This window comes from Marmota monax, unplaced genomic scaffold (assembly GCF_021218885.2).
Source record: "Marmota monax isolate L192 unplaced genomic scaffold, Marmota_monax_Labrador192_F-V1.1 WCK01_AAM20220418_F8-fsc00024, whole genome shotgun sequence".
Taxonomy (NCBI): domain Eukaryota; kingdom Metazoa; phylum Chordata; class Mammalia; order Rodentia; family Sciuridae; genus Marmota; species Marmota monax.
This window is the reverse complement of record NW_026695224.1, coordinates 30,537,558-30,551,897: the sequence shown is the minus strand read 5'-3', so window position 1 is coordinate 30,551,897 and position 14,340 is coordinate 30,537,558. Positions and strand designations below refer to the sequence as shown.

The 14,340-nt window shown below is 44.2% G+C and overlaps 1 protein-coding gene across 2 annotated transcripts in view; it reads left to right on the top strand.

The window, feature by feature from the left end:
* The window catches only part of LOC124086506 (polycystin-1-like protein 2), an 81,267-nt gene extending 67,453 nt beyond the window's left edge, over positions 1-13,814 (top strand). For both annotated transcript variants that reach the window (XM_058575937.1, XM_046434784.2), the window contains exons 37-43: positions 48-181; positions 2,415-2,542; positions 4,801-4,961; positions 7,559-7,769; positions 9,345-9,446; positions 9,877-10,008; positions 13,570-13,814. In XM_058575937.1, the coding sequence (XP_058431920.1) occupies positions 48-181; positions 2,415-2,542; positions 4,801-4,961; positions 7,559-7,769; positions 9,345-9,446; positions 9,877-10,008; positions 13,570-13,731 (1,030 nt within the window). In that variant the 3' untranslated portion in view covers positions 13,732-13,814. The remainder of the gene's footprint in view (positions 1-47; positions 182-2,414; positions 2,543-4,800; positions 4,962-7,558; positions 7,770-9,344; positions 9,447-9,876; positions 10,009-13,569) is intronic.
* The last annotated feature ends 526 nt before the right edge of the window (positions 13,815-14,340 follow it).

Genomic DNA, 14,340 nt, shown 5'->3' with positions numbered 1-14,340 from the left:
GGGCCTCCACAGGATGGAGATGCCCCAGATTCTGCTCTTTCCCACAGAATTCTTCAGTATCTCTTTGACAACACCTGGCTGGATACTCTGACTAGAGCAGTGTTTGTGGAGTTCACCGTCTACAATGCCAATGTCAACCTGTTCTGCATCGTCACACTCACGCTGGAGACCAGTGGCCTGGGTGTGCTGCCTCGCCTGCTGGGTCTCCTCTGGGCTGGGTCTCCTGACCCAGCTGGGATGGGAAATTGGGGGTGGCTCTGGTTTTTCCTGCTGCTGTACATCCCTGGGCCCCCAAAATCAAGGTGTCAGAGCTGGCCTAGACTTCTTCCCCTCTTCTCTCTGGCCCAAAGTGACACAGTTGGAGCCTTCTGAAGGCAGCTCTTCCAGCTCATTCCGGAGCTTTCTATTGTATTGGAGGAGCGAAATGGAAGCTCTAGACAGGGGCTGGTGAAGGTTACCTGGTAACAGGTAACGTTACCTAAAAGAACATTTTATAAAGTGTGCATCAATCTACACTAGGAAGCACATTTGATATAACAATTCAACATTTGTATACAACCAAAACTAAAGCTTCACAAAAAATGTTTTCCCCAACTACATGGGATGCTCTCCTATTTCCCATTCTATCCCCTCCTTTCTGCCTCCTCTTTTAAAATGTTAATCATAGGCTATTAAAAACACCAACCTGTAGCCTGTTCAGTTAATGCTCAATTTGCCTAAAACTCAACCTCCTCTCCACTAAAAACCGAACATTTAAAAAATATTAAATTATATTTTATTTGTTTTTTGTGGTACTGGGGATTGAACCCAGGTGTACTTTACCACTGAGCTACATCCCCAGTCCCTTTTATTTTTATGTAGAGACAAAGTCTTGGTAAGTTGCTGAGGTTGGCCTTGAATTTGTGATCCTCCTGCCTCAGTCTTCTGGTTGGCTGGGATTACAGGTATGTGCCATCATTCCCAGCAATTATATATTACTTTTATAATTACAACATAATTTCACCCAGTTATGGTGGCTCACATCTGTAATTCCAGCACTTTGAGAGGATGAGGCAGGAGGATCTCAAGTTTGAGGGCAGCCTGTCCAACTTAGCGAGACCCTCACTCAAAATAAAAAATAAAAAAATAGAAGGACTGGGGATGTAGATTAGTGGTAGAGTACCTTGGGTTCAAGTCCTAGCATAACATACACAGAAAAACGTAATATATGCTTGTGGTTTTGTTTTTTTTTTTAAATTCAGGTTGAAGCCAAGTGTGGTGGTGTACACCTGTAATCCCAGCAGAAGGATTTTAAGTGGTTCAGTCCTAGCATGCGTGAGGCCCTGGGTTACATCCCCAGCATAGGATGAATATCTCATTTTGAGTGAGATGGGGCCCTACAGCTGACTCCCAGCAAGCTGTAGCATCTCCCAGCCCTCACCATAATCAACAGCTGCACCTTATCGGTGTAACGCCAATAAAAGGATTTTTAAGGCAGAAGGATTTTAAGTTCAAGGCCAGCCTCAGCAACTTAGCATGACCCTGTCTCAAAATAAAAAATAAAAAGGGTTGGGGATGCGGGTCAGTGGTAGAGTACATGCTCATCACTGAGCCACGTCATCATGATCATCATCATAACAACAATAAATAAAAATTCAAAATTGTGTAAAGTGAACAGTAAAAGGCTTTTGACTTCCACTGTAAGTCCCTATGGTCAATGAATTCTTTCTAATTTTGTTTTTGGAGTTATTTGTATATTTTTGCCTCCTTTTTTTGTCTCTTAAGGAACTTTAAAATAACTTGTCCAAACCACCCCTGATTGAATTGTGTTTGCACACATAAGAAGTCTGTGGAGGGCTGATGGAGTCTGCCAAGCACTGAAGTCCCTCAGGGGCTCAGAAGGCTTCCATGTCTTCCTTGTCACCCTTAGCTGACTTTGTCTCCACCAGCCTCACCAGTCAAACTGGTTTACAACATTATCACCCAAATATCATTACAGTGGAAAAAGAACAAAATGCCACCAACAACAATTAGCAGAAAATAAGGAAAAGACACACAAGTACAGGAAAAATATTCAAAAGGAGGTTGGGTTTTAGGCATACTGGCCACCAGATGGACTGATCTGCAGTGGAGCGGCTTTAAGCAAGCCAGCTGGAGGAAAGCAAGGACTGATGCTGATGGGGTGGATGTTTTGCTGGAGGTGACTGCATGAATGGCCATGTGTCCCGTGGAATTTCCAGCGCAGCCCCTTTCGTCCCTTCCAGTGTGTGCATGGTCTTTGGCATCGAGCATGTATCCACACTCAGTCCCCTGGGTCACTGAGTCCTCTCCTCTGATCCTGCCACCCCTTGGAAGTGTCTGAGCTTGAGTCCTCCAGCCTGTCTACTGGTCTGAGGGGCAAGCGGCCTGGGCTGACATGTACTCTGTGCTTCCAGGAACCTTCTTCACACACGCGGCCCTGCAGAGCCTCCGCCTGTACCCCTTTACCAATGGCTGGCACCCCTTTGTGGTGGCAGCGGAGATCATTTACTTCATCTTCCTCTTCTACTACATGGTAGTGCAGGTGAGGGGACATGTGCTCAGGCAGGGGTGGCTCTGGGGTGTGCCTAGTCACCCCTCCTCCCCGCTTAGAGTAGGCCTGAAGAAGGTGGCAGCAAGGCTTTGCCTTAAGTATGGTGGCAGCCTTTTGGTCCTTGTTGGTTCTAACAGATGACCCAGGCTTCTGTCTACAATGTCGGGCATGGGAAGGACCAAGGCTGGCACTCCTCAGGAATCGACAGCTCTGAGGTCCTTCTAGTGGGTTGGGGAGGGAGGACTGGTCCCTATTTCTGCTTAATTGAGACCTTCCAAAGAGCTGAGGTGAGGGGATGGTAGGATGTGAGGGTGGTTGTCCCCATACGGAGGATACTCTGAGCTTAGATGGTGAGGTTCTTGGTGTGTTTTGTTCTTATCTGCTGTCCCTAGGAAGTAGGCAAAATCCCCTTTACCTCCTTCACTGATGTGTTACACCAGGAAGGTGCAGCTGTTGATTATGGTGAGGACTGGGAGATGCTACAACTTGCTGGGAGTCAGCTGTAGGGCCCCATTTCACCCAAAGTGAGATATTCATCCAATGCTAAGGATGGAACTCAGGGCCTCACACATGCTAGGAATTAACCACTCCCCCACCACCAGGATCAGCATTTGAACACACAGCCTGATGCCTGACCTTCATACTCACCCCCATGCTGCAACATGACCTCCTAAAGCAGGCCACACAGGGCTCCCACCATCACCAAGTCAAGCCCACAGCCAGAGACATCAACATCATTTCACTTGTCCCTCCCAGCAGAGGGACTGACCACCCCCTTGACCCTTCACTTCTCTTCTCTCGGTTGTCTTTGCATTCTGTTTGCAGTTGCTTCACAAAGTCATTCCCCAAAACCTTCACTTTTCTTCAGAGTGCTGCTCAGCAGTTTTAACAATCCTCTTTATTATGGAGGCAAACTTGGCCTCCTCACTAACCAGACACAAGTACCCCTCCTTAGGTCACGGTTCTTCTGCATGGAAGGGGAAGAGGAGGAAGAGGAGGGCTGGCAGGATGACTAGCTCTGACTTGGGACACTTGTTGGGAAAGTATGGCTAAACCCAGTCTCCTGCCAGTCCAGGAAACCTCTCCTGGAGACAGAAAGGAAAGAAAGAAATGTAATTGTTTTAAATTATTGATTCTTAACTGTGAAGTATACATAAAACTCACCACTTTGCACTTTATGCACACACCTAAGTATGCAGTAAGCACATTCTCCATCATCCCAACACCATCACTAACATCTCCAGAACTCTCCATCTTGCAAAACAGAAGCCACATGCATCAACCACTCCCCATTCCTCCTGAGGAAAAATAACTCTTGTTATTGAATAAGCATCAGACCAGAATGTGAGGTGTGTCCTGTGCAGTGGCTCTAGGGGTTGCAAAGACAGAAGGTGAGCACAACCTGCAGTACAGTGAAGCAGATAGAACCCACAGCACTCCTGCTCTGAAGGGGGTGACGGGTACCCTCAAGAAGAGGACTGGACTGCACCATTTGTCACCTCATCCTTTCTAAATTCACCTGGGAATCACCATATTTATATGTAAATATTTATAATATTTATCATACATGTAATATATAAAGTATAATATATATTATATATTATCATATATATAATATTTATTTAGGCAGTTTTCTAACTGCCTAAATAAAAAGGAAAAATAAGCTTTAGCCTTTATGACAGGAGAAGGGCAGGCACTTGAGTTAGGAGCCTGAGGAGGTGGGCACCTACCCCACACACAGAGAACACCCTGAGAAGGGGCACTCTCTCCCTTCATAATTGCCTTCCAAAAAGATGGCTCTCCAGTCCTTGAGAAAGACATTTTTGAGTTGTAAAACTGGCAGGAGGCTTGTTTGACTTTTGGAAAGATGTATGTACACTTTCAAGGGGCACAGAGTTTATAAGTTTTCTAAAGTAAAGTCTCTTGGAAAAGTGAGGGTGGGAGGAGAGTACCCCCCCCACACACACACATTTTTTTTTTTTGCCGCATCAGAGAGAATTGAGTTGTTTTCTTAGTAGATATTGTATTTACTCTTATAAACCCTACAGCCAGGACAAGGGGAGAAGTCTATACAAGGTTGGAGAGAGGCCTTAAGGCACTCTGTGTAGGTGGGGCCAGGGCTGGACAGCCTTGCTGGGATCAGTAACCCCTGCTAGAGAGCCCTCTGGTGGGGACAGGAGCAGCTGTGGGGTAAGGGGGTAGTGATCATGGTCTGCAGCCTTTAGCAGAAGCTCAGGCTCTTTTCCTAGGGCAAGCTCATGAGGAAGCAGAAGTGGGGCTATTTCTGCAGCAAGTGGAATCTTCTGGAACTAGCCATCATCCTGGTCAGCTGGAGTGCCCTGGCAGTGTTTGTGAAGAGGGCTGTCCTTGTGGAGCGTGACCTGCAGCGCTACAGGAGCCACAGGGAGGAGTAAGTGGCTGTCTTAGCTCCCCTGCCCCCCCCCACCCTCCCCGACTGACTCTCCTCCTTCTAGCTGTCTGAGGCCCAGGGGTCAGGGAGGCTTTGGAAATCCTGTGGACCTCAGCAGACCAGGGGACACACCTGGTAGAAATAATTGCAGTTGCCACCTAGATTCAGCTGTGGTGCCTGAAGCAGATACAACTGGAGAGGACCCTTTAAAGACGAAATACAACATAGCTAACCTTGGTAAATCTTACCAAAATGTAGGACCATGTGGTATGCTGCTGAAGTCCTTCCTGGTCTTTGGGGGAGCTCTTGCAAGTATTAGAGCCCAAGTAGCTCCACAACTGCTACAACATGTTAAGCGTCCACTATGTCTTATGCAGGGTGAGTTCATACATATCTTATGTGTTCACAGGATACATAAGAACTGATGAAGAGTGATGTTATCAGTGCCCTGTTTAACAAAGAAATTGAGGCTCAGGGAGGTCATGTGACTTCCCCACGACCATAGAGCTTAACTTTGGCAGAGAAGTAACTTAAATCTAGCTTATGTGGATCTAGGATCCCTGTGGCTTATTTGGGGTCATGGTGTTTCTTGTCTCACTCTTTTTATAAATATAAACAATATTTATTGAGTTATTTGCTGGATGTTGTACACTGTCATGAAAATCCCAGGGCTTCACACATGCTGGCCAGGTGCTCTATCACTGAGCTATATCTCCAGCCCTACAAAACCACTGTGAAAGCACTTTCTTACCTATCTTAATATTCCTTAGACTTCTAAGAGATGGTCTTATCTTCTCTTTTTTTTACAAATAAGAGAATTATTTGTAATGAGGCTTAGAGAGGTTAAATTTTTTGCACAAGGTCACAGAGCAAGTAAATACTGGAGTCAGAATTTGAACTCTACTCCTAACCTCTAACATTGTCTCATTCATTCAACAAACCAACATTTAGATCTTCTTTGTGTCACACCCATGAATGTATGTATGTGTATCTGTGTGTGATATAACTTTGGTTTATTTGGTCCTGGAAATTGAACCCAGGCACTTTGGCATGCTAAACATGTGTTCTATGAATAAGTTACATCCCCAAGCCCCTATATATAAAAAATATTAAAATAATATATGATACTAGAAGTATTGCTCAATTTAAGGAGTTAATTTAATATTTATTATGTTGATATATAATAAATACTATATATTATCATACATATAACATATATAATACATAAATATTATATATAACATATAATAAATAATACATTTTATATATATATAAAATGTAGGAGATATATATATATATATATATATATATATCTCCTAAGCTTTTACAAACTTGGGATCATTCAATATTTTTCTGTAATATGATTTTCTCTTTATAGTTAAGAATGAATTTAAAGTACAAAGGCACAAGAAGAGAATGGAACAAGGTGTGATGTTGGGCACAACCTGGATTTAGAAATCAGACATATGTAGGTTTCAACTTATCTTACCACTCACAAATGACTGTTTATGTCACTAGCTGAGTGACCTTGTGCCAACTTTCTCTCCTTATCTATGAAAAGGAAACAGTAAGCTATACTTTATCATGGTTTTTTTTTTTTTTTTGGCACTGGGCGGTTAACCACTGAGCCACCTCCCTTGCCTTTTTTTATTTTGAGACAGAGTCTCACTAAGTTGCTTAGGGCCTCACTAAGTTGCTGAGACTGGCTTGAACTTGCAATCCTTCTGCTTCAGCCTCCTGAGTTGGTGGGATTACAGGCATGCATCACCATGCCTGGCAAGATGTACTTCATCTTGAAGTTCAAATGAGACTAAGCAAATGAAGTTTCACTTAGTACAACAAATGGATACTTCTTTGATCCTTCCTTCACATACAGGGCAGCTACAGATGTACACTCAGACAAGTGTGCAGAGGGGGTGGCATCTACTGGCCTCAAAGCAGGGAGAGGGAGGCTCAAAGATGTCTCTTAGTTCTATCCCCTTAATCCTGAAAGGATTCCTCCTTTACCTTTTCTCTCTAGTTCTACAACCTTTAATAAAGACAGCTAATTAAAGGCCTCATGAACGCCATAACCATAGCCTTCATGATTACATCATCATCTTCATCATCATCATCATCATCACCATCATCCTAACATCATTATCCTCATTGTCACTACCACCATCATCACTGTCTTCACCAATACCACCAACCAATATCATTACCATTCTCATCTCCATCATCATTCCCATTATCACCATCATCATCATAATTATCACCCCATCATCATCACCATCATCAACACTATCATCAATATCACCACCATCATCATTACCATCACCACTATCATCACTATCCTCAACATCACAACCATCATTGTCAACATCATCACCATTGTCATTACTATCATCAATATCACCACCATCATCACTATAACATCACCATCACTATCATCAACATCACCAGTTTGGGGAATAGGACTTCTCTCCCCGAGATCTGTTTCTGGATCTGATAGCCTCTGAGACCAGAGACAATTGTGTCTAATCCTGAATCCAGATGGATTTTAGCTGCATTGCTTATGGTCTCCAAGACCCAGACTTCCCATTTTGTTCCCACAGGGGGATCAGTTTCAGTGAGACAGCAGCAGCTGATGCTGCCCTTGGATACATTATTGCCTTCCTGGTACTCCTGTCTACAGTGAAGCTTTGGCATCTTCTCAGGTTGAATCCCAAAATGAACATGATCACCTCGGCTCTACGCCGGGCCTGGGGCGATATTTCAGGCTTTATTACCATCATTATTATCATGCTCCTGGCTTATTCCATTGCGGTGAGTGGCTCCTTTGGGAAAACCTCAGAGCTGATGTCCATGGAAGCCAAGACTACCAGGTGGTGTGGAGTGAACAGTTAGGGCCAGGGAGACTCTGGGAACCTGAGGAAGATGGCAGATATTTCTGAGTCTTGGGTATTTTATCTGGGTGCTCATGAGATGGCCACATCAAATGGCAAAGACTAGGGATTTTAGTTAGTAGGAGTAAGGAAGCATAGGCTCTGGAACTGAAAGAGTCCAACTCCTTCCAATGATGGATTCCTTTCTGCAGCCAGACTCTGCCTGTTCTCCTGATATCCAGTTGTTCAGAAGGCACAGGGCTAATACCCAGGCAGGCACAGAGCACTCTTACTGTGCTGGTGGATGTCCTGGGTCACCCCTGTCCTTGAGTTAGGGTAGGGATGGGGAAGTGAGGGTTGACTGTCCACAGGCCACGTCAGCACTGTTGCCACAGACATAAGGTCTGAATTTAGCAGGATCAATGCTGTTTCATTCAACCCCTTAACACTGAGCACATTCTGACAATCACATCTTTAATGACTGGAAAACAAAATAGAACAAAAAAACCATAAAAACATTCAACTCTTTCTTATTACCAAGTAATGTGAGAAACTAAGACCTCTTCCAACCCTGCCACATCCTGATCTCCATCCACATATGAACCCCAATCCTGATGCTCAGCTAATCCACGATTTCCATCATGCTCCTGCCCCCCACTCATCTTTGACTCTTTAGCCCTATGTTGATCCTGACCCCTTCTCATTCTCACCTTGACCACATCTAGTCTCCTATCTCCCACCTTTCCCTGACCACACGTCCATTACATTCTAGTCCCCACTCTGCCTTTACCTTCAACCCTTGGGTATCCCTATCATCTCTGCCCTGACTTCCCCTTCCATCCCTAGCCACCTCTTTCTTCCTGTCCCACCCTCAAAAACAGGGTAGGGCACACCGATGGAGTGGTCGAGGGTGTATGCTGAAAGAGGTGGTTTTATTCAAATGCTCTAATTCATGTCAATTTGTTCAGTCTGCCATTTGCAGTGCAAGGACATTGCAGTGTCCTCTGGGGCCAGAAGTCACCAACTCAGAGCCATGTGGTTTTGGGCCTTCCTCTGACACCGCAGCCCTGGGAAAATCTGGGGAAGGGTTGTGTGTTGAGGGGAAAGCCATGCCCAGATGGGCAAAGCCCATTGTCCATCCAATCCAACTGCCCCGGAGGAAAGAGGGTGGGGCATCATAATGTCCACTTTCCCTATTTTCTTTGCATAGCCATCTGGTGAAAGCAGCAGGGGCTTAGGTGGTGGGTGCCTGCACGCACACAGCATAGGTATGCAGGTATGATGTCCACAGGTGTACAGGTCCATGCAATCACACAGGACACATGTGGTCTTGTATGCAAAGGCCCACAGAGAAAAACACACCTTCCACACAAAACTGGATGTATACACACCACCTGCATGTCTGGGTGGGTATGGACAGCTTGGCCAGGCCAGACCAAGGAGGTAGCTGTGTCAAACAGCAGGATTTGGGGATTCATGCTCTTTTCCCTGCTCATGAGGTCTCTTTCTATGATAGTCAAACTTAATATTTGGTTGGAAACTCCGTTCCTACAAGACCCTCTTTGATGCAGCAGAAACGATGATTAGCCTTCAGCTAGGAATCTTCAACTATGAGGAGGTAATGGTGGGGCGGACTCTGCAACCACACTGTGTCTCTGTGAAAAGTAGAAAAATCTCTCCCCACCACCCCCGTCATCCTTCTGGTCCATGGCCTGGCAAGCACAGGGCAGCTTTGGTCATATGTTCCCCTTTGTTTAGGCAGCCTGCCCTGGAGACCCCTGCTCACAGAACACAAGGCAGTGGATGCTTAGGAGGACTATGCTGGGGGTCTCCAACAGGAGTATTCTTGGCAGTAGCCAGGACTGGCACCTGTCTTTGGAGGAAGTAGTGGTGGGCAGGAGGGCCACCCCACCCCCGACTCCCTTCCCTGGGCCAGCTCCAGAGAGCTCTGCCCAGCTCCAAGGTCCAATTTCCCTCTTATGGTCCTAGGGAATGGGGTGGCAGCTTGCACAAAGGATACCAGGAATGGATGGCCTTCTTACTTTCAGGTGCTGAGCTACAGTCCTGTGCTTGGTTCCTTCCTAATTGGGTCCTGCATTATTTTCATGACATTTGTGGTGCTGAATCTATTTATCTCTGTCATTCTGGTGGCCTTCAGCGAGGAGCAGAAGTGTGGTCAGGTGAGTTCCTTTGGCCTATTCTTGCCTTTTAATTAACCTTGAACTATGAAGACTCTGGCTGAGTAACATTAGATGGTGAATTTCAGAGACCAGTATAACTCAAAACACCAATTTCTCAGGAAGGGAAACTAAGGCCCAGGAGAAAATTACTTCCTCGAGGTCACAAGCAAGTGAAGGGCAGTGCTGGGCCTAGAATGGGGTCTCCTGCTCTCCAGTGATTCTTGGCCCTGACTATACCTTGGAATTACTCCTGAAACCAACACAAGAAGCTCAGGGACAACCCTGGAGTTGGCATTTTTAAAATCTCTGCAGTGATATGAATGTCTAGCCAAGGTTGAGAACTCTGTACTACAATCTGAAACCTCTGCCACAGTAGTGTGGCTCACGAGGGTCGAGCTGGGGCCCCTTGGTCAACCTCCAACCACGGGTGACTGTTAGTCCTAGTGTGCCTCACAGGTCGGGAATAGTGAAAGGCCAAGCTCAGGGAAGTACACAAATCCAGCCACATGCTACAGAGAAGGAACCTGATGCCCACAGAGTTGAGATCCCCGACTTAGGACCAGAGCTAGAAAGGAGAAGAGGTGAGGTTGGAGCCTAGGTTGACTTGGATGTGTTTTAATGTCCTTCTGGAGGTATAGCTGTACTAGCTCTCCCTTCCCTGCCCAGTTGGAAGATTCCCTAAAATCTTTCCTAAAACTAAATCTTTCCTAAAACTACATACCTACAAATCCTTACAACTCATTCTCTGATTTTTACATTTCTGTCCAAGAGCAGTGATGTGTTTCTCTAAGTTGCAATGCATAACCATGTTAATGGATCATTTGGAAGAGAGAGCTGCTTTTCCAGAAGCCAGGAAATTTTGTGAGGTTTTCCTCACACCAACATTCCAGTGGACACCAACGGAATGTCCTATAAATTGATCTAGTTGTGATGCTATATGCTTGAAGGTAGTGTCAATCACTCAGGCAGAGGACTCAGTCCCATAAGATTGCCCCCACTTCAGATGCACTGCTAATTGTAGGTGTCATCTATATTGCTGACCAGTCAGGGTTCCCATAACTCTCTCCTTGAGCTCAATTAACTTGCTAACTCAGCTCTCAAGACTCAGGAAAACTCTTAATTATTTTAAAGGACATTATAATAAATTTTAAGATAAAATAGAATAAATAACATAAACCTATTTACTATAAAGGGTGCAAGGATGCACATGAATAGCTAGATGAAGAGGCACAGAGGTAAGGTGAGAGGGAAGGGTGTGGCACTTCCATGCACCCTCTGGGTGAGCCACCCTCCTAGCACCTTCATGGATTTAGCAACACTCTTCACATCTTGCCATTTGAGACTTTTTATAAGGATTGATTCCACTCTGCACTGCTCCTTCTTCTCCTGGAGACTGGTGGGTTAGACAGATCTTTCTGGTGATAGCCCCATCCTGAAGCTTGGTGGGTTAGACAGATCTTTCTGGTGATAGCCCCATCCTGAAGCTATCTAGGGGTCCTGTCCTAAGTTACCTCATTAGCATAAGCTCAGATGTGCTCATGAAGGCTTGTTATGGAACAGCAAAGTGCACTGCTGTCACTCAGGAAATTGCAGTGGTTTTAGGAGCTCTGGGGGAGGAACCAGGGACAAAGGTCAAATATATTTCCTATTATACCACAGTGTCTTTGCCCTGCACAGATCTGATATCTTGAAAATGATTTTATAGTGTTCAGGAAACATGTTTGCCTTTATCAGGGAGCAATTTTGACACCCAGGTATTCCAATTATACCCTATTTTTGAGGTGGAGGTGTCAGGCAGTTACACAGACACCTTTAATTGAACTTAGTGCACAGAAGGCTGACTAATTTTTGGTCCAGAAATTCTGTTTTGAATGAAGAGATAATTCACATATGTAATAGTCACCATTTTAAAATGTGTAATTAAATGTTTTTAAGTATGTTCAGAGCTGTGCAACTAGCACAATTACCAAATTCTAGAACATTTTCATTACCCCAAAAAGAAACCCTATACTCACCACTAGTCATTCCCCAAATTCCATATTTTCAGCCCCCAGAAAACAACTAATCTACTTTCTATTTTTTTTTTTTGATTTGCCCATTCTGCACATTTCATATAAATGGGGATATACATATATATATATATATATATATATATATATATATATATATATATATATATATATTAGTTTTTATGGCTGGCTTCTTCCTCTTAGGATAACGGTATGTGAATCATATTTCATTTCATGGATATACCACAGATTACCATCCATTTGTCTGTCGATGGATCTTTGGGTCATTTCCATATTTTGGCTACTATGAATAATGTTATTTATGTGCATGATTTTGTTTGGACATTTTTTTTTTTGAGTGCTGGGGATTGACCATGGGCTACATGCATGCTAGGAAAGCATTCTACCACTGATCTGCTTCCACAGTCCCTGGATATGTTTTGTTTAACTGTTTGAGTGCCTGTCAGACTGTCTTCCAAAGCAGCTGCACTGTTTTATATTCTTAGTAGCAATGTGTGAGGACCTTTGTACATAAATTTTTAATAGCCTCTGTTGGGGGTGGTGGAGGATATTTTCTGACTAATTTACTAAATGTAATTTTTTGATACCTACAGCCTTTAAGTACAGTCTACCATTACTATTTCCTACATTTTTTTTCTTTGCTATAAAAGTCACTTAATCATTTAGGTTTTTCTGAGGTTATTTGTTTGTTTGTGGAACTGGCATTTTTCACATATAAGTGGTTGAGAAATGTGGGAAAATTGGAGACAGTTTTCCATTTCCCATAATTTCCTCTCATACCAGGCTAGGCTAGGAGGTAAGCAGAGCAGGAAGTACTAATAATAAAGAACAAAAGAAAGAGACACTATAAACACTGATCTAGAGGGATTTGGGTGACGGTTATCAAAGAGGGTCCGCATGTTGCCTGTGCTGCTTAAATTCAGGTCAAGTAGCCTGGCCTAGTCTTTCTCTAGTTCAGCTTGGGATTTAAAATGTTGTCAGGAAAACCCAGGCATGCTCATTGAAGAAAAGGAGGGAGCCCAGTGGGGAAAAGGAGGAAGCACACATCCCTGGGATCCTTAGAAGGTGCCATCACAACCCCAGAAAAGGGCTGGGGATGTGGAAGAGCACTTACCTAGCATGCATCAAGTCATGAGTTTAATCGCCAGTTCCACAAACAAACAAATAACCTCAGAAAAACCTAAATGATTAAGTGACCTCAGGCCTAGCAAGTGGCATACACCTGTGTTCTTGTGATCCCAGTGACTCAGAAGGATGAGGCAGGAGGATTGCAAATTCGAGGCCAGCCTCAGCACTTAAGGAGACCATGTTTCAAAATAAAAAATAAAACGGGCTGGGTATGCGGCTCCACGGTAAAGCAACCATGGGTTCAATCCCCTCAAAACCAAACCAAACAAAAAACCATAAAACCCCACCAAAAGCAATAAAGTGAACTCAGGCTGGGACAATAAAACCATGGTTTCCCTATAGAAAGAAAACCCTCCAAAGACAATGGTTGCAAATACATTGCTTGGTCTTTTCTCTCTTGCAGCTGTCAGAGGAAGAAGAGATCATCGATTTGCTTCTGATGAAAATATTCAGCTTCCTAGGCATTAGCTATAAAGGAGAGGACCCTCAGAGCGGCAGTGACCAGGCTGAATCTGCCCCCAAGGCTTGGGTTCCTCAACCAGCACAATCTGTGCCCAATGTTTAAGGTGTTCATCGACCCCAGGCCTGTGCTTACAATGATTCTAAAGTCTCTCTGGGACAATGGTTGTGTCTGTAGAAGACTTACCAAACCAGCAAGTTGAAAAAAAAAAAAAAAAAAGATATCTACCTACATGCATAAAATTGCCCCCCTGTGAGAGCCTGTTTGTTCCAATGCATTTCCCCTTAGAAATAAAAGTCTTCTCTACAGAGCAGTTGTCTTATCTCTTTGGTCAATCAGGGGTTACCTTCAAACAATGCTTGTTCAGAGCTTCTCTGAATACCAACCACGGGTGTGGTATTAGTAGCCTTGGGTTGCTAGAATAGTATCACACACCAGATGGCTTAAACAACAGAGAGTTATTGTTTCATAATAACTCTGGAAGCCAGAAGTCTAAGATCAAGGTATTACTGGGCCATGTTTCCTCTGTGGTACTAGGGAATAATCTATGCCTTTTCCAGCTTTTGAATTTCTTAGTAAGCCTTGGTGTTCCTTAGCTTGTAGATGAATCACTTCTGTCCTGGCACTTGGCATTTTCTGTGACTCTTCTCATCAGGGTGCCAGTCATATTGGATTAGGGATCCACCCTACTGCAGTATGACTTGAATTAACTAA